Source organism: Erpetoichthys calabaricus, chromosome 3 (assembly GCF_900747795.2).
Source record: "Erpetoichthys calabaricus chromosome 3, fErpCal1.3, whole genome shotgun sequence".
Lineage (NCBI taxonomy): Eukaryota > Metazoa > Chordata > Cladistia > Polypteriformes > Polypteridae > Erpetoichthys > Erpetoichthys calabaricus.
In genome coordinates this window covers 291,252,398-291,278,571 of record NC_041396.2, presented here as the reverse complement: position 1 = coordinate 291,278,571, position 26,174 = coordinate 291,252,398, and the positions used below count along the sequence as shown (strand labels likewise).

The window sequence follows — 26,174 nt, the reverse complement described above, 5'->3', positions numbered from 1 at the left end:
TGTTTTGTTTTTTTTAAATACAGGGGCTACCCGGACCTCCTGGCCCACCAGGTGAAGGTGGCAAACCCGGTGACCAGGTTAGTATTCTGAACATTTCAGATTAATTTTTGTCTTAATAAGCTAAAGTGAAGTCTTCAAGATGAGAATCATGTGATCTGGTGGACATACAGCATGAAAAAGAATTCCACATGATTTGGCAATTTTTCATATTGATTAGCTGCAGTCACAACTTTGTTTTTAGATGTTAACCATTACATTAGGTGGGTCTAAGATTGATGGGGTCTTGCCTTACTGCATAAGTGATGTAGATGACTGGATTCACCTAAATATTTCTAAATTGACAGCCTTTTGAAATTCCACACCAAGCATTTGTGAAGGATGGAGGGAAAATTGATGGGACTTACAGTGCATGTTTCCTTTCTCTTTTCTGTTTAGGGTGTTCCTGGAGAAGCTGGTGCTGCAGGTCAACCTGGTCCCAGAGTAAGTATCGTTTGAACTTCTTCTGTTCTTTGCATGTGTGCCATCTCCTCACACACAAAAAGTGAATGCCTTTAATGGACTAATAGATCCTTATCCAATCAGAGCATCATATCTTATAATTGATAAGGAGTTTGTGAGTGATGTGATGCTTCAGTTTTCAGTTAGAACCATTTTTACATCAATTGTAGCTAAGGTTTATTTAAATGATGAATTTTTCAAATCCAATTAGAGCATCGTATCTTATATCTGACAAGGGGTTTGTGAGTGATGCTTACTTCAGTTTTCAATTAGAACCATTTTTACATCCATTGTAGCTAAGGTCTATTTAAATGACAGATTTTTTCACAAGGAGCATCACACTTAACACACAAATATGGCTTGTATGTTCATATCCTTCATATACATTGCATGTTTCAACTGCTACTCTGGCTAACTAGTACATCCTTTTTTCCCTCCATGCAGGGTGAGCGTGGTTTCCCAGGTGAACGTGGAAGTCCAGGACCTCAAGGTTTGCAAGGGCCTCGTGGATTGCCTGGTACACCTGGCACAGATGGTCCCAAAGTACGTATCCACTGAAAGTCTGCCCTGTGAATTACATTTTTTTCTGCCTACCTCCAATCGCTTCATTAACCCTGGGCCTTGTTTTCTTTAGCAGGGGAGTTAACAGTCATGTTTATAAATTGTGCCTTAGTCTTACTGATGAATAGATAGATCAAAGGATCATTCCTATTACATACAATATGGTTAAAATAACTAATGATTTGTTAATATCCGCTGACTCTAGGCTGCTGACCATTTTGGTCTTGCTTGACGTGAGAGCAGCATTTGATACAGCTTCCCATAGTATTTTGTTAGATAGATTAGTCTTAATTGAAATCTATGATATTTCTTACACTTGGTTTGCATCGTATCTCTCTGGTCACACACAGTTTGTTCAGCTGAAGAATTTTAGGTATCCTCATAGATCCTTTGCATGCCAAAGAACCATTTCATTCTGGGATGGCTTCTTTGCATTTGAAGTTGTTTCTTTGGGCTTGGAAAAAGTTCCTAATATGTAGAAAACAACTGAAATCTTTAATGTATGGTCTGCTACAGGGCACTAACAGGTTAAGAAAACCTGAACTTAGCTTGTGTTATTGAACGTATGCAGCAAGAGTTATTTTAAAATCATGATCCATTGGTATTTCACAAATCTGTTACCATCTAGTTATTGTTATTCACTGTATGGAACCTGTTATGGATCTAAATAGATAAAGGTTTTCTCTGGAACCTTCATGTGGATGGCTCTTTTGGGAATCAAAATGGTTCCCCTATTGCATCACTCTGAAGAACTGCCCTAGCACATTTATTTTTAAGAGTGTACCTGGAACTTGTCTTACCTGTTTGATTATCAGGATGAGTTTAATCATGTAACAATCAGAATAGGTGCAAGACTAATTATAAAATTAGACCCCAGCCCCTCAACTTCAAGAACCTGGTTCATACCTTGTACAGGCATGTTCTTTCGGCTGTTTAGTATCGCTTACAATATAAACATGTGGACGTCAGTGCATCTGACAGTTATAAATTGTGTGTGTGTGTTTGTGTGCCCTACGAGAGATTGCTACATCAACCATTACTGGTTTTTGTCTAGTTTCTGATAGAAAAAATGTGATTAGGTAATTGAAATATATATTTATATTTTTTATTTTTACAGGGTGCAATTGGTCCAGCTGGTGCTGCTGGTGCTCAAGGACCTCCTGGTCTTCAGGGAATGCCTGGTGAGAGAGGAGCAGCTGGAATCCCCGGACCCAAGGGTGACAGAGTAAGTACCCCCAAGAACACACAATAATATCTATGCCTCACAGAGACTGTTACTATTAAGTTGATGTAGATTTTAAAAACAGATCAGACAAGGAGAAGTGAAAAGCCAAAAAACCTGGTTATGTATCTGGCATTGATGGCACTGATATTCGAAGTACTCCAAAGACACTAAGATAACTCCTCTTTGGCTGCCATTGGGAAAAGCATTCAGTGTCAGGGGGTTTTGTAACCAACCTCAAGAGAATTGTGTCTAAACAAGATAAACACCATTTAAAGCCTGGCCCAGCGTGCAGGACCTCAGTTCATGTTGTGCAAGAGCACCAATATGCAGTAAGAGTGATAGAGATACAGATCAAGCACATTTATGTTTTAATGGACAGTTCCTGACTTATTCAGGGTTTGTATTCCTTTAAACGCTACATGACATACTTAATGTAAATAGTATGTCAGATTTGCACATTCCAGAATAATAACTGTATAAGGACATATAAAAATGAGAGTAGCGCACAATAACTTCCAGCTATAATATACTGTAAAATTTACATATTTTAACACAATACCCATGTATATGAATAAGTCTGTGTCAAATGTAACACTGTAGAAAATTTTATAAGATAACAAATGCAAACAAGTAGTGATTTTGCCATCATTATAGTTTGTAAGGTCATCAGATTGTCATGGTGGGTCACTTGTGGTCTTTTTTGGGGTGTGAAGGGAAGTATCACGGCTTTGTAAAGTAAAATATGGAAGACAGTGAGATTTGCTACACAGCTAAATGCATCTAGAACCTAAACTATTAATTAATTTATCTTACAGGGTGATGTTGGTGAGAAAGGACCTGAGGGTGCTCCTGGCAAGGATGGTGCTAGAGTAAGTATTCCTGTCTTGGCTATGAGTGATATATAGGTGACATACTGATTGTCCTGAAATTTCCATCCATTTTGTTTAACGTCTGTCTTCCTTTTTTTTAGGGTTTGACTGGTCCAATTGGTCCTCCTGGCCCAGCTGGTCCTAATGGCGAAAAGGTAATGTATTAAAAGATCAGAAAATGTCACACAGGAACAATGCTCGAGCCTTTTGTCTGTAGATCATTATAACATTAGATAACGTTTTGACAAGAACAGGCCATGTAGCCCAACAAATCTCACCAATTCTTTCTACCTAATTCCTCGAAAACAACATCAAGTTGAGTTTTGAATGTCCCTAGAGTCCTACTTTCAACCACACTACTTATTAACTTATTCCATGTGTCTATAGTTTTCTGTGTTAAGAGAAATTTTTGAAAAATTTACCTTTAAAAAATTTTCAACAGTGTTTTTGTTGAACTCACTTTAAAGCCAGAGTCTCAATCCACTATACAAATTCCTTTCACAATTTTAAACATTTCAATCATTTCACCACTAAATTGGTGTTTACTTAAACTGAAGTGGTTCATTTCCTTCAGTGTTTTCTCATACCTCAAATTCTGGAGTCCCGGAATTGGCCTAGTCACTATTCTCTGGACTTTCTCCAGTGCTGCTATGTCTTTTTTGTAACACAGAGACCAAAACTGCGTGCAGTACTCCAAGTGAGGCCTCACTAGTGTGTTATAAAGCTTAAGCATAACTTTCTTTGACTTGAAATCTCTACACATCATGCTAGATTCAGATGGGCTAAAAGCTGTAGATATTTCACTTGAATTAGATTTCCTTAGCTAATTATAAAATGATATTGCTTGTTGGTAGGCAGCATTAACCCAAGGTGCTAAATAAGTTCATCTACACCTTCAGTAACAGCAGAAATTTGAACCAAATTATAATGAGCATAAAAAATATTGTAGGATGGTGTTCACTGTTAAAAAGCACTATATACAGTATGTCCACAAGGTTATATATTCAACGCTTAGCAGCAGCTGTTTAGGCCTGAATGGATAAATTTAACTACCAGTGGTCATAATGTTAAAGCATGTAAGCATTTTAGGATGGCAATCATTATGTAAAGCCATAATAATAGATAAACATTCCCACAGGCTTTGCAACCCCTGTTCCGTTTATGCTAACATGAGTTACTACAAGAATTGTGTTCTCCTTGTGCCCGTGGTTTTACTGTAAATTCCTAAATGGTTCAGTCTCCAGCACTTATTATTTTAGTACCAGGGAAGCAATTATACTATGCTTTTAAACCAACCTGAAATGGTGTAATGGTGTTCCATGTAGCTATTAAAAGTTTTTAATTTTGTAAATAAAATTGGATTAAGACGATTCTGCAAATAGAATTAGTGAATAAAATGCTTGTTTTCAGATGTCCTCTGATAACATTTGATAAGTGTGGCCTCCAGTTACTAAGAGAGTAGACTGTACATCAGAAGGATGATTGTTCATTCCCATCACTGATTCTGTTTATGACCCTAAATGAGTCACTTAACCCATCTCTGCTCTAAATATTGATACCATAACCGTAAAGTGCCATGCAGTGGCATTCAGTGTTGATAAGAACTAAACACAATCACAAGATTCACTTTTCAGTTTACATCCACAACTCAGTATGTGAGGCTCAGTCTACCACTTCACTATCTAACATTGTATGAGTAGAAATATGAAAATAATGTACCTGTAAAAATCAGGAGGTGGTGGTCCATTGTTACAAGGTGCTATGTAAATTGTTTTTTTCCATAGTTAATCAACGCCGACTCACTTCATGACAAAACAAGTCATTTTATCTGCCAACTCTCGCACTGTTGAAATATGGAAACCCTTCTTCTACTGTACACTTGTAATTTCTACTTTATGTAACTATACACACATACACATATAATTTATACATATACAAACACACACATTAAGCAGGTTAAGAACATGGATGAATGGAAACATACACGCACCACACTATAAGACTAATACTTTTTGTACTATGTGCTTTATGGTCAGTACTGTACATGTTTTATGATTGTGCACCAGTACTTAAATAATCATTTTATTTTACATAACAGTATAAAGACAGATTGGACTTAATTAAATGATTAGTCTCAGCTGCACATGTATAATTATTGCCATATGTTATATAGTACGGTACTAGCACCATATTTTTATTATTAACTTCCAGTTATTGTAAGTGGTCATTATTTGTTATTAGTCACTTTGGATAAAATCAAATATTAAATATTAATTATTGCACAGAAATCTAATCTCTTCACTTTTTCAATACTCTTCAATGTTCTTTTTGGAGAAGTGAACACTATGTGGTTTATATAACCTCTGTGCCTGCACTCAGTGAAGATTGTTATGTAAAAATAAGTTGTATTGTACAAGTCAAGAGACACTTTAGCTAAACATCTGATGTTGTCCACACAAAGGCCAGGTTATCATTTTCTAGCTCAGAAGGAGACCATCCTAGTGTATATTTGTTATTTTCTGCTTATTAGTGTTTTTCTGTGTAGCCTTGGTCACAGATGTCATTTGCAAGATTTAAGTTTTTCAGCAGCACTAGGAATTTGGGAGTTCATATAATACTCAGCACAGATATTCACAAATTCTCCCAAATAGAGAGAAACCTAGGAAAAGTTTACTAAATTGCCTATGTACCTTGAGATACAACTAATGGTCTCCTGGTTATTTATTTATTTATTTATTTATTTAACTCAAGATGTCATTGTTCAGATTTAAGCTCTAATTTGCAGAATGTCTATTAAACTTCACTTTCTCATTTCATCTTTAGGGTGAATCTGGACCTTCTGGTCCTTCTGGTGCTGCTGGTACCCGTGGTGCTCCTGTAAGTTTATTTCTTTGTTTGTATTACTTTTTTCTTTTGACCAAAACTTAATTTTCCTTAGTATGTTATACATTTTTACCAACATATCATTCATAAAAAGAAGCCACAGAACGCTTGATAACATAAAGACCTTTATAAAAGAACGTTTTGGTGACAACAAAGTAATGAACCCAACTTTAGTTGATCTTGTGCTATGAAAACAACATAAAATTTGAAAGTTAAACATGCTCCTTATGAGGAGGTAGGATCATTATGTAGACCATTCTGATAGCTGAGCTGGATTTCAGGCCAACCAACCCGAGTGAAGAAGTGACCCGTACAGTTATCTGAACTGCCTGTTTAGATTAATAGAAACTGTAACTTCTGTTCCAACCACAGTAGAGATTGAACTGGTTTACTACTAGTGGAGAAGTTAGCCAGGTTGTTGAAATGGCCACTATGACCATATTGGGGTTTGACTGTTGTTCAGACCATTGTGGCTGTATTCTAATGTTCCTTACTACCTGGGAACTGAGGGTTGAGCTGTTTTTACAGTTGTTTTTAGACTGGCCTTTTAGATCATCTGAAGAAAGGAATATTGTTCAGTCATTTCTAGGAGTTGCCTCCAACATCTATACTAAGTGAAAGGAGAATTTGTCATACAGAGAGTATCTGAGGGTAGAAATGTTGTTCACATCATAATAACTCCTGGACCAGCCTTAGAGACCACCTGAAGGTTGAATTGTTCAAACCAGTGAGTGTTGGACTGGACTTTCACATCACCTAAATTTTGTACTGTTATTCTGTGCTCACTTGGGAATTGGACTAGATGTTTCTACTATGTGTTGATAAGAATAGACATCTAGAGTACATGAAAATGGTATTGTTTATCAGGTTCAGCATGTTTTGGCCTAGCTGTCCAGATCAACTAAAGGTAGAATTTCTAAATGGAACTTTCTTGTATTCTACTGGACATTTGCACCACATGAAAGCAGAAATGATCATCTAGACTGTCTGAGGGTAGAAATGTTAATCAGAAAATCCTACCTACTAACCTGGCCTTCAGCACTACCTGCAGGTAGAGTTGATGTTTTATAGCTGAGAAATAACAATTTCTGTTAAATTCTGATTGTTTTCCTTCCCCTTGCAGGGTGATCGTGGAGAGACTGGGCCTCCTGGACCTGCTGGTTTTGCTGGCCCTCCAGTAAGTAATTATTGCTTCTCATTAAAAAATGGTTTAAGACTGATTTCCAGAAGACAGAAAGGAGTATGGTTTTCATGACGACAGCATGCAAAACCAGAATCCAAGTAAAATTGAATTTTCTGAATGTTTGTTTCTTTCATACTCTTATAGGGTGCTGATGGTCAGCCTGGTGCCAAAGGAGAACAGGGTGAGGCTGGACAGAAGGGTGATGCTGGTGCCCCAGGCCCTCAGGGTCCATCTGGAGCTCCCGGCCCACAGGTAAACTAACTGAACGTGAAAATCTGACCTACAGTTAGAAATGATCTTGTATGTTGACTGAAAAACAGCTCTGAAATATTAGATACCATGACATGGTTCTGTCTACTGTATAAATAACCTATTCTATTGCATTCAAAGAGATGCATCATTAGAAATAATCTTCTATTGATTAAATATGAAGTGAGATTTAAAGGATAAAATGAGAAGGCAAGCTGCTTAGTTTTAAATCATGGATTCAGATGAGGATCAATACTCATCTTATTAATAATCAGATACCTGAACATTAGGTAAAAGTTTTTTCTAGTAAATCCAAGAGTGAAATATTTGGGGTTTTTTTTCCCTAAAACACAGCTTTACTGGTCTATCTGATTTCAGTGTAGTTTAATTTTCCATTTTGCCCTATAGGTAGAATTATTGTTGCATTATTGTTGTTAAGTACTACACTATGTAATGCTGTCTCCCGCCTTCCAATACTTGAACTGGTCAGGCTAAAGTACGCCTGTGAAGACAAAGAAAACTGGTATAAAGGGATTAAAAGTGAAAAGCGTGTTTAAAATAAATTTCAGTCATCGTAAATTGTCTAAAAGTATGTTCATAAAAAAGAATGAAATATTTAAATTTATGACTTTATCTTATTATTACATAAAACATTTCCGTTTGCCTTTCTTTTATATCAGGGACCTACTGGTGTGTCTGGACCTAAAGGAGCACGAGGTGCACAAGGACCTCCTGTAAGTACACATTTGAATTTTATTAGTTCCATTTGTTATATAGTTCTTATCTAGTTACCCCAAAACTTGATAAATAACACCTAAGAAATATTGTTCAGTCCAAAAAAGAAAATGTTTTTGCTTTTTGTTCACACACACAAACACAAATGGAAGGAACAAATTAAATTAACAAAGTCACACCTACCCCACTACTAGAAAGGTTTAATTCCCATAGGAAAATGTTACACTCAAAGGTTGACCTTTGATGGCTTATGAGACTTAAAAGAGATTCTCATTTATGTTTCATTTCAGAATCAACTTTGTCACAAATGTTTCTCCTAACATTACTTAGGAGAAATAGCTTTAGACAAAAATGAGACATGAGATTCAACTGAGGTAAAAGGAGTCAAAACCGAGAATGTGGTCTGAAAAGCTTTTTGAGGTCTATTTCTAGTCTAGACTCTCTTTCAACCTGATGTTTTTTACTTGTTGTTGGACAGATGCTTTTATCCAAGGTGACTTATAACATTTGAGATACAGTTGGTTTCATTTCTTTTGTCTTTTCCATTGGAGCACAGGCAGGTGAAGTGATTTGTTCGTAGCTACATGGTGTTAGAAGTGGAATTTAAACACATAACCTCAGGCTTGAAGTCCAATGTCATATTGCCTGCCTTATCTTCCAGAAGGAGTGTAGCAGTGTAAATTAGAGCAATTAATAGTATTATTCAGAAGCAACGACTATGGTTTTGTAATCGTAGTAAAGTGTTTTATTACCACTAATAGCTTTAAATATATTTCGCCATATATTGTTGCGCACGCAATGCAAATACATTCAAATTACAAAAAAAAATGTCAAAACACTATTTGGAAAGTCTGAGCCCCTTGTATAACTTTGCTGCAATCTCTGCTGAAACACAAGAGGAGACACTTGTGAGACTACTGTGCTATTTTTGTCTGGAGAAAAATATGAGAAGCATGAGACAAAACAGAAAGTCCATTTTATTTCTTTCTGATTTTGTTGTTGTCTAGGAGAAACCAAAAAGATATTAAGGAGAATTCTTTTTTGATTTTTTCATTCATATGCTTTGGTAGCTGAGCCACTTACCAACAAAACCTATAAACTCCTCTGCTTTGCCCCGTCTGCACTCACTGATCATTTAAAATCTGGTTGTTTTTTTCTACCACCAGTGAAACATCAGCTCATGGCTTTGTCCTCAGGAATTCTTTGGATTCTGTATTGACAGAGTCACACATCATCTAAAAGTATTTAATTAGAACAGGTTCCTGACATCTCGTTAGAAGTGCTGTGGCACTATGTCCGAGTAGTGAATCAAAACAAATTGAAAAATGTAATTTTCAATAACACTTTTCTATAAGGACACTTGACAAGTACAGACTATAGTGCAATTGTTTACTTGTTTTTAGGGATGGTATTCATTCTGAAAAAGTGCAGAATTAAACAGCTTTCACATGGCACCTTTCAAAAGTATGCATCACTGCAAGGTCCTTTACAAATGAAAAGCAACTGCAAACTGTTTGCATATTTTTGATAATATCCAGTAAAGAAAAGAGTTATATAAAACAAATACTTTTATTTTATGTAGTGCTTGTCCATAGTGAGCATCTTCCAAAAATTGCATATTTTACGAAGTATGTGTATATAATAAAATTGTTTACATATATTTTTGATACTGATTTATAATGGAAAAGCACAGTATAAAAGAGCCTTTAATTTTGCATAAAAATATTCTATAGTGAAAGCAATTCTAAGGTGCATGTTATTGTGCATTTATTTACGTTTACGTGGAACAAAATCAATTTAATTGTCTGCATTCAGAGTCACACAATACTCAGAATGGCCTTTCCTTCTAGCTTCGCAGTATCTACTTTGTAATGAGTCCAGTTATGGGCAAGCAGTGGCTCTGAGGCTAGGGATCTGCACTGGCAATCGGAAGGTTGCTGGTTCGAATCCCGCAAATGCCAATAGGGACTCTGCTCTGTTGGGCCCTTAAGTAAGGCCCTTAACCTGCAATTGCTGAGTGCTTTGAGTAGTGAGAAAAGCGCTATATAAATGCAAAGAATTATTATTATTAAAACATCTCTATAATGATCTTTCTAGTAAGAATCCATAAGTTATATGAGGTAAATTGAAAGCTATGTTGGAAGCTGAGAAAGTAGTTATTAATAACTGATAGACTTCTTTTATGTTTCTAAGGTTTTTGAACAAGTAGGGGAAAAATGACATTATGCTCCCTATTAGGTGAAAGAGATCATTAATCCAGCATGATTTAACATTGACTCCTCAACAGATAAACTGGTGTTTCTTAGAAGTTAAACCACATTTACAGGGTTAGGGTAGATAGATAGGGGAGATAAAGTCCATTAGTGATCATATATCATGACCAGCCAGATTGGTATTGTACATTTCCTAAGCAGAAGGGAACCACTGAAATGTGAAGATTTGTTCATGTTCTTATTTCTGACCATTTCCTGACACAAGCAGTAGACAGAACACAATGCCTACAAGTGTTGTTTATACCACATGTTCCACCCATGCTTCTTTTTAGTAGTAATTCTTTTTTTTTTCTTCTTAATAGGGTGCAACGGGCTTCCCAGGTGCTGCTGGCAGAGTTGGACCTCCTGGCCCCAACGTAAGTGACCAATGTTAATTAAAAATGTTCTTTTTAATTGGAAATTATGGTCCTTCTACAGTCCAAAGACACCCAGGTACAATATGTTAACTAGTGATTCTAAATGTGGTCATTGTTATTCAGTGAAGGTGAATTTCAGCATGCCCTACCACTGATGAATGTCCTATGCAGGATTGCTTATTTGCCTCATGTTTTTAAGATGAAGTTAATATTCACCTTTTTATAACAATAGAACAATCTAGACGAGAACAGGCCATTCACCCCAACAAAGCTTTCCAGTCCTCTCCACTTAATTCCTCCCAAATAACATCGTCATGTTTTGAAAGTCCCTAAAGTCTTACTGTCTACCATACTACTTGGTCACTTATTACAAGTGTCTCTGGTTCTCTTTGTGAAGAAAAACTTCCTAATTGTACGAAATTTATCCTTAACAAGTTTACAACTGTGATTTTGTGTTCTTGGTGAACTAATTTTAAAGTAACAGTCTCGATCCACTGGACTAATTCCCTTCATAATTTAAAAAAACTTAAATCATGTCTCCTCTTAATTTATATCTGTAAATTAACAAAAATAAAGTTACAGAAAAAGAACACTTTAATTTAAATAGCTGCCTCATGAAAAGAATCCAAAAACACGAGTTCTTCTTTTGGCCTAGTCACTGTCAGTGAGGAATTTGATTGTTGTCAATGTAATCTTTCACTTAGAATTTCCAGAGTAAACAAGATAACTGGTGAATGTAAACTGGCCTAATGATTTTTGTTTGCCCTGTGATGGCTTGATGTCCTCACAAGGGCTGCTTTAATGTTATTTTGATTCTGACCCAAACACTGTAAGGGAGAACCTTAGGGTATTCTTCTACTGGTCTACTTTCCTTCTGCTGAAAATATTGCATTAATGTAACCTGCAGTTGGCTGGTAAAGTGAAAAAAGTTCTGCCTAGTATATATATGTTGTATCTTTGTGTATTTTTCACTCTTGTCATCAAACACCCTCATCTGGTTTCCTACAGGCACTCAGTCAAATGAGGGGAGTAACAAGGGTTACAAACACAAGCACAATAGGATGTTACATTCTATTATTTGGTTTGTCCTTTAAGCTGAATTCACTAATATCGCTGATTGAAAGGCATATGCCTCTAAATTTCACTTTGCTGTGTTGCCTTTGAAAGATCCATCATATAATGTGGGAAGAGCAGTAGTTAAAGGTTAGCGCTGCTGCTTCTCAGTTCCATGAGATTGAGGTAAATGTCATCTCCTTCAGTATGTGAATTTTACATTTTCTTCCCACAAGTATTTTTTCTCCATTTCCTACAGTTTCATTCCACATAGCAATAATGTGTGTTTAGGTTAATTTGACACTGTACACTCTTAAGTTGGTGCATTATCAATGAGTGTTCCCTACAAAGGTAGTTGCATTTCATTCTGCCTTGCACTTAATGCTCTTGGGTTGGGCTGTGGTCTTTTGCAACCGTAATTTGGATCAAACAGGCTCAGTAAATGGGTGGATGTCTTATCTAAAGGACTTATCATTTTTGCACTAAAGGATTTATAGTGCTGCCTAAGATTGCAAAGGATTGTTGTAATATTAGTATCTTCAATTTCTTCTTATTTGGCTTGGTTCTTGATCAGTTGGTCAGCTACCTAAAGCCAATAGATGTTGGCAACTTTTTAAAGCATCTACATTCTGTTAAAGTTACAGCAGGAAAAAGGAGTTCAGTCTTAACCTTATACAGATTGCCTGATGTTTTGTACACTTTCATTTGTTTAACAGGGTAACCCTGGACCACCAGGACCCCCTGGAGCTGCTGGAAAAGATGGACCCAAGGGTGTCCGTGGTGATGGTGGTCCTCCTGGCCGCCAAGGAGACACTGGTTTGCAAGGACCTGCTGGTACTCCTGGAGAGAAGGGTGAACCTGGTGAAGATGGTCCACCTGTAAGTGTGTAATAATCTATAATAATGGATTAATAACATTCATATTTCTCAAAAATTAGCATCACCACAATCTGTGTAGAAATCAGAGAAGGAAGGCAAATACAAATATTGCATTCGGTATTAAGAAAATATTGAGGTACATACCAGCTAGACATCTAAGGTGGGATGGAATTGAATGTCTGTCAATGCCAGTATAGAGTGACTGCTTCTCCAACACTTTTGGAACGGCTCACAAGTCAGACAGCTAAATCCAGCTCCACTTTTCCAAAATAACCTAAAAGATGACTTTTTAGACTAATTTCTTATGCCCAAGTCATGTTATGTCAGCTGCTTATGGTTGTATGGTTGTCCCTTAGCATTTGTGGCAGATTGGTTCCATTCTTCTGATGCCTCCATGGCCATGTCATCTACCATGGCTAAGTACTAAACACAGACCTTAATGAAACCCTTGTGCTGTTTTACAGGGTCCCGATGGTCCTCCTGGTCCTCAGGGTCTGGCAGGTCAACGTGGTATTGTGGGTCTTCCAGGCCAACGTGGTGAAAGAGGCTTCCCTGGACTTCCTGGCCCAGCTGTAAGTACTTTCAAATTATTGTGATGGAGGGGAGTCTGAGGAGATAAAACCAAACACAGTGATATATGGGTTGCTCATACAGAATAAAGTTGCAGACTGTCCATCTTCATTAGCAATCAAGTGTTGAAAATGTGAAAGAAAGACTCACTTGGGCAACACAACTGTCAATATTTTATTTGTTTAATGCTTTTTACATTGAGCATGAGCTTCACACATGATAATCATTTTACACAACATGAGAAGGCATGAGACAATACTCTTAGCCTACGATACAATTCATATTGCATTTCAGGCTTCATCATACAATATTCCCACCATATAAAATTTTCATAAAAGAAATGTGCCATATTTTAGTGTTACTTATTTTTAGTCATTTATCAATCAAGACACTGCAAAAATAATCCAAATCAGTACACAAACACACATATTTTATTGTATTCTTTTGTAATCTTTTTTATTGTAAGGTAATCTTAAATATTAACATTAAATATTTAGAACTGCAATAACATAAGATGTGTTTTGTGTTGATTAGCACATACAAGTGAGAATTTCACTCTACTATGTACATGTGGTTGTAATGACCCTATATACCTAAAAAACTATAATAAGCTACTACAGTGCAAAACCATCCAAATTTAAATGTATCTTTTTTCTTCTGAGTTAATATCAAACATTTCTCCCACAAACAACTGTCATTTTATTTCCTGCTTGAATATCTTACTGACCTGTTAGCTGTGGGTTCCACCTAGATCTTTTAAGAACTTATAATGTTATATTTTCTTTTAAGAAACATGAGAATGTCAACCCACTGTGACAAACACTCACTGACTGGGTACAGATGTTGCATGGACAGATATATGATTTGACCAGAAAAGAAAGCATTGGGAATTTAGCAGCTTTCTCTCTCCACCATGCTAGTGGACTGCTGTTGAGAGCAATGCAATATCCACGTACATGTATTGATCTCTGAAGCATCTGCGGCTTGTGAGATCTGCAGTAACAACATCTTGCTTCTCCCACTAGCATTTGAGTATATCATGAGAACTGTTCTGATACAATAATTTGATTTGAAAACAAGCCTGTGAAAGCAGTGGTGCATTTATGAAATAATGTTGTCATTTGCCATACTCATCCAAGGATACAACTCACTAAATTAGGTATGTGTGTGAAACCTGTGGCCTCAGCTGACTTTCATCATGTGTTAGTGATGTTTGTGTTGTGTGCCTTCAACTTTCACCTTCATTTTATGGATAGTGGATAACAGCCAAAGTGCAATCAGTTAACATGTTATACCTTAGTTCTAATTGTTCAATCAGATTTTTAAATCAATTGAAATCCCTTGCTTTCAAAAGACATTTTCATTTGAGTTCATTTGTGTTTCATTTCAGTCATGAAGTAATGTCATGCAATGCATGGTACAAGGCCTTATTTCATATTAGCAATGTTTTGTATTGCAAAATTTGATAAAATAAATTTTATCTTATGCCTAAACATGACCTATTTTTCCCAAAATTTTAATAATTGTTTCTGTTAGTTAAGATAATCTCATCATGTTTGAAAGACATATGGAGGATTAATAGGTTCAACAGTCATTTTGGTTGAGATGTCAATTTCTAAATCTTTTTTTTTTCTTCCTTATAGGGTGAACCTGGCAAGCAAGGTGGTCCTGGAGCTGCTGGAGACCGTGGACCACCTGGGCCTGTTGGACCTCCTGGTTTGACTGGACCTCCTGGAGAACCTGGAAGAGAGGTTAGTGCAGGAAAATAAAATTTATGAACAGCAATAAAAAAACAATTACATCACATAATCTATTATGTTCATTAGCTTGATTGTCTTTTTAGAAACCATAATTACAAGAAAACAATCAGTTGAGATATAACTAGGACTAGGTTGCTCTTTTTGGTTATAAAATTATACCCTATCACTTAGTCACTATGCGATCCCTGTGTAGCGCGCAAAGATGTCTTCAAAGAAATTCTCTTGTAAAGCGTGTTAAGGCTAAGAAATTATTCTAGCAGGAAGATGATCCATCCATCCATCCATTTTCCAACCCGCTATATTCCTAACTACAGGGTCATGGGGGTCTGCTGGAGCCAATCCCAGCCAACATAGGGCACAAGGCAGGAACCAATTCCGGGCAGGGTGCCAACCCACCGCAGGACACACACAAACACACCCACACACCAAGCACACACTAGGGCCAATTTAGAATCGCCAGTGCAGCTAACCTGCATGTCTTTGGACTGTGGGAGGAAACCAGAGCGCCCGGAGGAAACCCACGCAGACACGGGGAGAACATGCAAACTCCATGCAGGGAGGACCCGGGAAGCGAACCCAGGTCCCCAGATCTCCCAACTGCGAGGCAGCAGCGCTACCCACTGCGCCACCGTGCCGCCCACCAGGAAGATGATAAGCAAAGGAAAATGCTGTACACAAAACAACATAAAGCATGGAGGGACAGCCTGTGAAAGGAAGTTTTTTGGAACAAGAAGCCTAGAGTTGAAATGTTTGGCTCACCAAGATCCCAATATGTCAAATGAAGTGTTAGCAAGAAAGTACAATTATGCTTACCTACAGCCTTCTGTGAGGTAAGTTAGTGGATCAGTCATGGTCTATGCGTTTTTTTAGTCAATACTGCTGGGGATCTGGACAAAGCTGATGGAATGATAACTGCTGAGCAGTAGAAACAGATTTTGATTCATCTTGCTCTACCTTCAGAAAAACAATGTATTGGCAAAAACTTCATTAGCACAATAACAACCCTAAACATTCTTTAAACACAATTGAGACCTACTTGACGTGGAAGTCTCTAAATGGACCATGAACAGTATTAGACAGAGCACCACTCAGTCCCAATTTCAATATAAGTGAAGGAATTTGGACAGGGAAAAGAACATAGAACAGCCACCATTAAAATAAGAGTTATGGCAAATTCTGAAGGAAGCTGAGAAGAATTTACCACAGGACTGCATTTAAAATGATGCCATTTGCATTCTAAGAGAGGTCAAATAAAATACAAAGTTCTAAAAACGCAAGATATTCTTACAGTATATCAATGTTCATTTCTATTTATTCTAATATAGATTATGTTTTCACAGACAAATAACTTCCATATACAGTACTTACTTTCTTCACTCTAGTCGAAGCATAAGGTGAACACAAGAGCACCTCATTTGGCATAATCTTTTGCTTTTGCTTCTACTTTTCCCCAGGTCATTCCCAGCTCTTTCAGTTGTCCCTCTAGAGTTCTTTGCCTTTTTTTGGTCTCTTACCCTGTGATGTCCATCAAAGGGTTATATTTTGTGATGATTGTTCTTGGCATCCTTAACACTTGCCCTAATCATCTCAGGTGTTATTAGACTTTGTAAGATCTAGCAAGTTCTTGTTGGAGAAACTGCCCGTATAAATAGCATTACAGAGAAATGACGTGGAGGCCTAGGAATTTTTGCACAGCATTGTATGTCCTTTTGTTCTTCATCTTTTTTGTTTTGCTGATATTGTGGATGTCAGCTTTTCTTCTGTTACACAGCATATCAGCTGTTTAATATGTGTACATGGGGTACACTTAGAAACAGATTTTGCATTTTAAGAAAATATTTCATTACCCTGAAAATGAGTTGAGCGAGTTACTAGTGTGGATGAAAGTGGTATATTGGGCACCACTAAATCTTGGCTTGAGTTAAAATTGATAAGCTGGGCTGAAAGGAATTTTATATCAAATTTTTTTTGTATGATTTGTGGACAGTGTGACCCCCTGGTAGTTGAGGGGTTGAACCATAAAGTGCAATGTTGTGCAATGCTCAGGCTCAGTTTTTCTTACTACCTGACAGAGTTACTAAGTCTAACAGGTCTGTTTTTTTAAGGAAATGGAAACAATTGTAGTATAGTTCTACAGTATATCATTTGTGTCTCCTACTTATAAATCACTGTTGGAGTTCTTTTTCATTGTCTGAGTTCGGAGATTATTGTTTGACTGCCACTGAACCTACACAGGTGGTTTGGGCTTGTGCTATATAAGGTTATACGTATATACAGAGATGAAATACATCTTGTTACTTTTCATGCAGAGGCAAACTTGTTTTCGGCCATCTAAATAGAGATGAACAGTGAGTGGTGCTCAGCAAAATCAATAAACCTAGTATTGTGTAGCACCTTGGGCTGTAAATGTGATAAAACTGCATAGCATGACTATATGCAAGTTACTAATCTGTAACCCAGAATGTGACTTAAACACTTGGTGTGAGGAAGGCTGAGGGATTAAATCTGACACTTTGGGTTTCCCAGTCATCATTAGTACAACTTTTTTGTTATCTTGTTTTCTTTGTAACTGCTAGCTGTGAAAAGTGCTATTTAATAGAATAACGCTTTGATTATCAGATCCGCACTAGTCTACCAGAATTATACATCTGAGATGAGTTCTGTTGTAAGCTTGCCACTGTCCAGTAGATTTCGATTTAATTTCTTTTTGAAAAGCAATCTTCATTGAGTACAAGAAGATAAAATGAGAATTTCGGCTTGTTGAGGTGGACTGTAGCATTGGCTACTGATGACCTCTCACTGTAATCTTGTGCAAATGAGTTGAGTACAACTATAAATATTCTTTTTTAAAAAAATCCACTTTGATTGAGGGAACATCTGCTCCATCTGTTAACTATAATTCTACCTAAATGGCGGTCTTGCAGCAGGCACTTCAGCAAATCATAGGGTTCATAACCCCTCACCAACTCATTGTTTTTCCCCGGTTCTGTTCATGTACAGTGCCTTGGGATGCTTTTAACAATCAAGTGACACAATATAAAGTATATTTTCAGAAATCTTCTAACTGTTGCATTAGTTTTGAAAGGAAAGGTCACCACCTTTCAGGATTTCCTACCTAAAAAGACTTTCTCAATAAATCAACTTTGTAGATTACACTTCACAACTGGTAACAAGACAATGCAGTTTGCAAAGTGAAGCTTTAGATTGTCAATTGAAAATTACATTTCTTATATTTATAACATGATGCCGATGAGCACTGTAATAAAAAATACTGACGGGGCAATATTTAGACTGATAACTGAAAGAAGAGAAAGACTTTGTTATTGACTTTATCTTATATACCACCTTTCACTGATCACTAAGGCACAATATTTGTATTAATAACTGCAGTACAAAGATAGACTGACTGACTGTCTGACTTGCAAGTCAAGAATCAGTGACATAGTGAGTTGATGTTCCCTTTGTATCTAAATGGGTTTTCCTTTCCTTCTTAGGGCAATTCCGGATCTGATGGACCTCCTGGCAGAGATGGTGCTACTGGCATAAAGGTGAGTTTATCTAGGATTTTTTGACCACATAGTCTTCCTTCAACAAACCCCTTAGCTCAAAGGTCATCTTGGAACCGTAAGCCTCTGGTGCAAAATTTTATAAGCTTTGTACCAGTGTCTCACTTCTGTTCTGAGTTATTAATGAGGAGTACACCAGGATAGCCAATGGACATATTATATTTAAACACTGAAAATTACCATAGTCTGCAAGCTTTAAGGACCTTGGTTCAATTCCCAAACAGTGTGCCTGTGTGATGTCATCTATGTGAGTTAATAGGCCCTATATAAGTGAAATTCTATGTGTAAGCATTAATGTGACCCTTTTTGAATTTGCGCAACCTTGACCCACTGATGCTGGGATGGACCTTCTAATTGGAATCATGTACGGGAATAAAAAAAAGTGGATGGATGCTTTAACAGATAACTAGTTAATTTAATATGTCATGATTCTCATCCTGAATGCTCATTGAGTATTACTAAACAAAGTAACAAAGGTTATATGATTCTGTGCACACCTGATTTCTTTTCTGTTTCATTCTCTTCCATTCACAGGGTGATCGTGGTGAGACTGGTCCAGCTGGGGCTCCGGGTGCACCTGGAGCTCCAGGTGCCCCTGGACCAGTTGGTCCTACTGGGAAACAAGGAGACCGTGGTGAATCAGTAAGTCTTTATTCAAGTTCCATTATTGAAAATTTAGATTTTTTTTTCAGTCTTTCAATCCAGCTAGCTAAGTGTGTTAAATTTGCTATGATGATCAATCATCAAGATAACCCCCCAGTTCAATGTTAAGACAGTAGACAGACCATCACTCCACTCTGTGCAATACATTTTTTGGGCAAACTAAATTATTAATTCCTGTAAATCACATAGTAGATGTATACTTTAGTTACTTCTTTGTTTTCCTCTAGGGTGCACAAGGACCTTCTGGACCTCCTGGACCTGCTGGAGCCAGAGGAATGCCTGTAAATAACTTAATTCTTATTAATATATTAGAGGGTTGTTGCTAATTGAGCAAAGCTAAGAGTGTATGTGTACCCTCCTTTCAGGGACCACAAGGACCCCGTGGAGACAAAGGAGAGACTGGTGAAGCTGGTGAGAGAGGACAGAAGGGACACCGTGGTTTCACAGGTCTGCAGGGTCTGCCTGGACCTCCTGTAAGTACTCATAGTGCTTGTTCTAGTTTTGAAGGCAATTGTACAGGAGTCTGGAATTTCAATTTTCTCCTATCTGTCTCCTTCTGCAGGGTACTGCTGGTGATCAAGGTGCCACTGGTCCTGCTGGTCCTTCTGGTGCAAGAGTAAGTACTGCTTATCTCTGAAATAGTCCTGCTGGCAGCCAGTTCATGAAGACCAAAATCCATAATGTCACAGAAAAAAAATAACATTTCATAGCTCTATATCCATCATATTTACACAGAATATTTGATTGATTTTCAACTTTGCATTAACTAAAAGAAAAAAAAAACAATTCCTTACAATTTTACTTGAATATTCAAATCTTCAAGATGCTAAAGTGCTAGGCCTATGTTGGATGCCTTAGCTTCAATGACTTCGCTATAAGCATTGCAGTTCTCATCCTGTCGGTCATCCATTTGTTATAGATAGAATATGCTGACAGAACATCTAAACTCTAAAATAAAGAAAACATAGATTAAGCACCATTTTATTTTCAATAAAATTACCACCCATTGCAATGAGCTTACATACATTCTGGTAGGACTAACTGTCTTTTGGTTAAGTAGTTACCTCTTTGTTTTAACCTTTTCGTCTTCTCTCCCTAATAGGGCCCACCTGGTCCAGTTGGTCCTCAAGGAAAGGATGGATCTAATGGTTTGCCAGGTCCTATTGGTCCCCCTGGACCCCGTGGACGTTCTGGAGAAACTGGCCCTGCTGTGAGTTCTGTTTGACAATGATTTTAACTAATAATAATGTTGCTGACTAATTAGAGCACCTATCCAGATACATTTTTTGTTTAAAATCTGTCATGACTACTTTCACATACTCATCACATGTCAATTCTTATGTACTCCTTTCACCTGCTTAGGGACCCCCAGGTAATCCTGGACCACCTGGTCCTCCTGGTCCTCCTGGCCCTGGAATTGACATGTCAGCATTTGCTGGATTATCCCAGCCAGAAAAGGCTCCTGATCCTCTGCGTTACATGCGTGCTGACCAAGCCTCCACCTCTTTGAGGCAGCATGATGCAGAGGTAGATGCCACCCTTAAATCTCTTAACAACCAAATTGAGAACATCCGTAGCCCAGAGGGCTCCAAGAAGAACCCTTCACGTACCTGCAGAGACCTCAAACTGTGCCACCCAGACTGGAAGAGTGGTAAGTACTATCAATCTGTACAATAAGGCATTGTGCCCAGGCCAGTCTTGCGACCATGCTAGTGTTTTTTATGTAGTAACCTGTTTCCTGAAGTCTATTTTCTCTTGATCCTCAACAGGAGACTACTGGATTGATCCCAACCAAGGCTGTACGATAGATGCCATCAAGGTTTTCTGCAACATGGAAACTGGAGAGACCTGTGTCTATCCTAACCCTGCAAGCATTCCACGCAAGAACTGGTGGTCAAGCAAGAGCAAGGACCGCAAGCACGTCTGGTTTGGCGAGACAATGAACGGAGGATTCCATGTGAGTGCTTAACTTCCATAAATGAAATAAGCAGATTTTTTGAGTTCAAGGTTAGGAATGAGCAGAACCATGAATATAAAGCAAGCATTGTATCAGGTTGCACCTCTGTCTTCAGACAAACATTTAGCAGGACAAACCACAGTTCGGATGTGACAGATCACAGTTCAGATGTGTAGTGTCTCATGGCTCAAATTTTACTTGATATGCCATGTACACATGAGTGCCACTTTATGAAACATACAAAGATTATTTTGTTTTTTTCCAGAGACAGTGTTCCAGTTTACATCAAAAACTCAGTTTGAGTCAGTTAGGGCTGAATCATTGGCTTGGTAGTCAGTTTCATTTATTGCTGCACATAAGGCAATACTTATGTAAATCAGGAAGCTTATAGGAGAAAGAATAACCCAGGTGCAGCGGTTTATTAATTTCATTTTACAATGCCTGATGAATTGTAGAGTAGCTCCCTAGTGAATATTACTGCCCCAAAGACATGTATATTAGGTGAACTGGTCTGGTATAATAGTGAAAACAAATATGTGAAAATGCTATATACTGGATTGGTACACCATCCAGACTAGGTTTCTGCTTTGCACCCAGTGCACCTATAATAGACTCCAGCGCTTCAATCAAAGTAAAACAGTAAATTCTATTTTAAAATGAGAGTAAGAACACCAGTATGGATCCAAATCTCACATGGATTATGCTATATTCATATAGTGAGTTCATGGTACTGTTTTATTAAAGCATGTGGGCAATAAGCTGTCAGGCATCTTCCATTTTTAGCCACATAGACAGTAACATACTTTTTCTTCCTCGCCCTTCCATCTATACAGTTCAGCTATGGAGATGACAGCTTGGCTCCTAACACTGCCAGCATCCAGATGACCTTCCTTCGACTTTTGTCTACGGAAGCCTCCCAGAACCTGACCTACCACTGTAAGAACAGCATTGCCTACATGGACCAGGAAGCAGGCAATTTGAAGAAGGCCGTCTTGCTTCAAGGATCCAATGATGTTGAAATCAGAGCAGAGGGCAACAGCCGCTTCACGTACAACGTGCTGGAGGACAGCTGCACGGTAAGTGCCAAGAGACTTGGGGGGAAGAGGAGCAGCCAGTATGTGTTGTTTCTGCTTTCTGGTATATAGAGCTAGAAAGGATCAAGGGAAGGTACACTAAAAGAGAAAAAGAAATTTGTGGAGAAAACAGTATAGCCCCCTCATGCTATTTAGTTTGACTAAAGTTCTCTACACCTTAAATGAAAAGGTTGTTCCTTTCTTAAACAAGTTCTTGCCGCATCTGTTCATTTTTCTGTAATTTTATGGAATGTATATAAACCATAACCACAAAGATAGTATGGCATCTGTACTAAAGCCAAATGACTGCTAGCATTAGCCCGTACAATGTCTCTGGATCGAATTTAACAAGTTTTCTGTTTGAAAAATTAGCAAAGGCACCCTAAAACTTTTTAGGATTCAATTTTATGACTTTTCCTAGAGTTCCCCAAAATTAATGAAAAGTAAAAAAAATCTTACACATCCTATAATTTATACAGCTTCTAAAAAATGTTTACCTTGACATGTCTTTCAGATCAATTTTGTCCTAGCATTTTCCACTGCATTTAGGGCAATTTGTTCACAATCCATACAACACACAATATTTCATCTTTTCAGCTCAGAATTGTAAAGGTTTTTATAAAATACCCTGACTTTTCAAAAAGCAAAACAACTTTCCAAATGCTATATTTTTATTACAGCTGCTAAACTTTTTAAACACAGCAATGTCCATAGGGTCTAATGAGTTGACTCTAATGGATTTATCTCTGCCTCCAGTGCAGTTTGTTCACACCCCATCCTAAATGCCATCTTTGTAACTCAAAGATGTTAAGGCTTTTAATAAAATACCATAACTTACAAAAAGTTCAAACATTTCCTAATGTCACATTTCTGTACAGCTGCTACACATTCTGAACATTTCCTTGTCCTTCAGGTCAATTTTGACACACCATATGTTTATACTTCTTGAGCTTCTGTTAAAGCTAAATTTCCCCAGATGACAATTACAGGTCCATCAATCTATCTGTCTATCTATCCATCCATCCATCCATCCATCCATCCATCCATTATCCAACCCACAGTATCCTAACTACAGGGTCACGGGGGGTCTGCTGGAGCCAATCCCAGCCAACACAGGGCACAAGGCAGGAAACAAACCCCGGGCAGGGCGCCAGCCCACCGCAGGGCACACACCCACACACCAAGCACAATCGCCAATGCTCCTAACCCGCATGTCTTTGGACTGTGGGAGGAAACCCACACAAACACGGGAAGAACATGCAGACTCCACACAGGGAGGACCCGGGAAGCGAACCTGAGTCTCCTAACTGCGAGGCAGCAGCGCAACCCACTGTGCCACCCTATCTGTATATCTATTTAACTATAGTATAGTGCTTTTCGGATCTATCTACTATAGTGGACTTTATTTTAGTAGATTTTACTCTCCCTGCATAGTAGTTTGTTTATATCCCATAAAAAACATAAATGTTATCTGTTCTAAAAGTTAAGTAAGATACTCAGTACTATGGGTTAAGATGGTCAATCAGCATAAAATAGGTTTGGGGTAAAACATTCATGGCACCTAACAGGGGGTGTCTGAATCTGGTCACAAAGTCCCAGAGAGCACAGTATTGTGTCAGTACTTGAAGATGTTTTGTGGGTTAAATGAGGTGTCTGTACGTTCACTTTGTCATTTTTTCCAGTTTCTTAATGTGATTTTTCTTTGTGTTCTTTTCCTATACAGAAACACACAGGCCGATGGGGCAAGACTATAATTGAATATAAATCTCAGAAGACATCCCGTCTACCCATTGTGGACATTGCACCAATGGACATTGGAGGATCAGACCAAGAATTTGGTGTTGATATTGGCCCAGTTTGCTTCTTGTAAAAAAAAAAAAGTTAAATCAAATAACTTAAAACAACACAAGAAAAATTAAAACACACCTTTTTTTAAAAAAAGAAAGAAAACAATACGATTCCATTTTTGATAAGGACTTTTTGCGTACTTTCCAGTCACTCCTAGAACTTCTGCACTGAATGGCTCCACCAAAGTTCACTGTTCCACAAGTTTTCCGTCCCTACCCGTTCTCTGGATTTCCTGTAAACCTTACCTGGGCCAGCAACTAACAAGCGACCAAGAACGAGGGGGGAGAAAAAGCAAGAAAAAAAGAGAAAACAAAACAAACTTGGTATTATTTATTTATTGTCTTCCTATAAGATCTTTTGGGGTTAGCAGTGGGGTTACCGAGTGGTATACTGAAATAATCGCTTTCTCACAAGCACAGGAAAACAAACCCGCCCCTATTGACAAGTGAATAAGTGCAGATAATCGTACAGAGCAACCCTCGCCGTTTGTGTATCTGCAGAAGTACTGTGTATTATAATAAAACAATGGTGCTATTGTAAAACCGTCTGTATTTTTTAACAACAATTCATATAAAAGACCCCTTTGTGGAAAGTACATTTTGACCTGGGCTTTGTGCGTATTTTTTGACTTTTTTTTTCTTTTTGTTTTGAGTGTGCTGTTTTCCCTCTGGCCCCTGTTTATTATTATTATTTTTTTTTTTTTTTTTTTTTTACTTTTGTCTTTCTGTAATTAAATCTGCAACTTCCCTTGTGATTTTTTTTTTTTTTTTTTTTTTTTTGGTTTGTTTTTAAAGCTACCTCACGCTAAACGTACCCTTGATGCTAACATTGGAACCTTGTTAAAAGGTGCTACACGGTCTAATACGCAGTTTGCTCTCTCTCTCTTGCTGGGCATTCGGACAGGAGAAGACCTGGTACACACTCTCACGTCACGCGTGACCCAATCTATTAGGTGTCACTCTCCTCGGCAGGTTGTGTCCTTTGGTCAAACAGCTCTGACCACCATAGATGAAAAGCAGGCCGCAGTCCGACTGCACCAGGTGGAGGGATTGATGCTTAGTTATGTCTTCTTTATTTAATTAATGTAAATTGCCAAAACTGAAATCTATATATGTGTGTGTTTGTTTATCTTCTTCACTGGCGGTTGGCCGCTCCTAACGTCCAAAGCAATTCTGATCTCCAAAGACGAGCGTGTGGCTCAGTCCCCAGGAAGTCTCCCCCAAAATAAAGATGATTTTAGCCTGCACCAGGGGAGCTCCCAATGCATGGCCAGTCCCCGGAGCACCACGTGTCTCCAGAATACACCGAGTGGCTTAGCCCACCCCGTCCTCCCAGATGCCCAAGCTAAAACTCGGTCTTTCTTTCTTTCTTTTTGTTTTATATTTGCTGATCTTCTCTTTTATCTTTGTTCCCTTCTAACTGGTGATCCCCACTTCAGTGGTACACCTGGGAGGTGAGGGTGAGTAGAAATATGGACAGACAGTCATTTGGGGGTAATTCATCTTTTTTGTTTGATTTGTTTTTGGTTGGGATACAAAAAGCAAAACCAAAATGAAATCCTGTACTATTTTGTATATGTAAAATAGATGTTTTTAAATATTTTTCAATACTGGTTTTTAAGCATGATAGAGTAGTAAATGAATGCAGTACCCTCCGTCACTTACACTAATAGCTCTTCTTGTGAAGTGATTTTGTCACGCTGTACTTTCTCTTGTGTTGCAGTCCATTGAACCGTCCTCTTTAGTAATAAAAGGTAGACGCTTTTCTATAAACAAAAAAACACGGTGTTTGATTTTTTTTTTAATTTGTATTATTTTTTTTTTCCAACCTAATGATGTAATCTTTGTTGAATGTTGTTTAATCATATCTGGGATTTTTTTTTTTTTTCATGACAAAATCAAAAACCAACACGAATAATAAATTTAATAATAATAATTAAAAAAAACACCTAGCGCTGGCTCTTCTTATGCTAAA

The 26,174-nt window shown here is 37.8% G+C and overlaps 1 protein-coding gene across 2 annotated transcripts in view; it reads left to right on the top strand.

The window, feature by feature from the left end:
- The window catches only part of LOC114649092 (collagen alpha-1(II) chain), a 94,243-nt gene extending 69,440 nt beyond the window's left edge, over positions 1-24,803 (top strand). For both annotated transcript variants that reach the window (XM_028798523.2, XM_028798524.2), the window contains 24 exons: positions 24-77; positions 436-480; positions 943-1,041; positions 2,177-2,284; positions 3,100-3,153; positions 3,255-3,308; positions 5,977-6,030; positions 7,160-7,213; positions 7,364-7,471; positions 8,149-8,202; positions 10,779-10,832; positions 12,602-12,763; positions 13,228-13,335; positions 14,977-15,084; positions 18,588-18,641; positions 19,194-19,301; positions 19,550-19,603; positions 19,688-19,795; positions 19,885-19,938; positions 20,425-20,532; positions 20,685-20,973; positions 21,092-21,279; positions 22,113-22,355; positions 24,076-24,803. In XM_028798523.2, coding sequence (XP_028654356.2) covers positions 24-77; positions 436-480; positions 943-1,041; positions 2,177-2,284; positions 3,100-3,153; positions 3,255-3,308; positions 5,977-6,030; positions 7,160-7,213; positions 7,364-7,471; positions 8,149-8,202; positions 10,779-10,832; positions 12,602-12,763; positions 13,228-13,335; positions 14,977-15,084; positions 18,588-18,641; positions 19,194-19,301; positions 19,550-19,603; positions 19,688-19,795; positions 19,885-19,938; positions 20,425-20,532; positions 20,685-20,973; positions 21,092-21,279; positions 22,113-22,355; positions 24,076-24,222 — 2,469 coding nt within the window. In that variant the 3' untranslated portion in view covers positions 24,223-24,803. The remainder of the gene's footprint in view (positions 1-23; positions 78-435; positions 481-942; positions 1,042-2,176; positions 2,285-3,099; positions 3,154-3,254; positions 3,309-5,976; positions 6,031-7,159; positions 7,214-7,363; positions 7,472-8,148; positions 8,203-10,778; positions 10,833-12,601; positions 12,764-13,227; positions 13,336-14,976; positions 15,085-18,587; positions 18,642-19,193; positions 19,302-19,549; positions 19,604-19,687; positions 19,796-19,884; positions 19,939-20,424; positions 20,533-20,684; positions 20,974-21,091; positions 21,280-22,112; positions 22,356-24,075) is intronic.
- Positions 24,804-26,174: the final 1,371 nt, after the last annotated feature.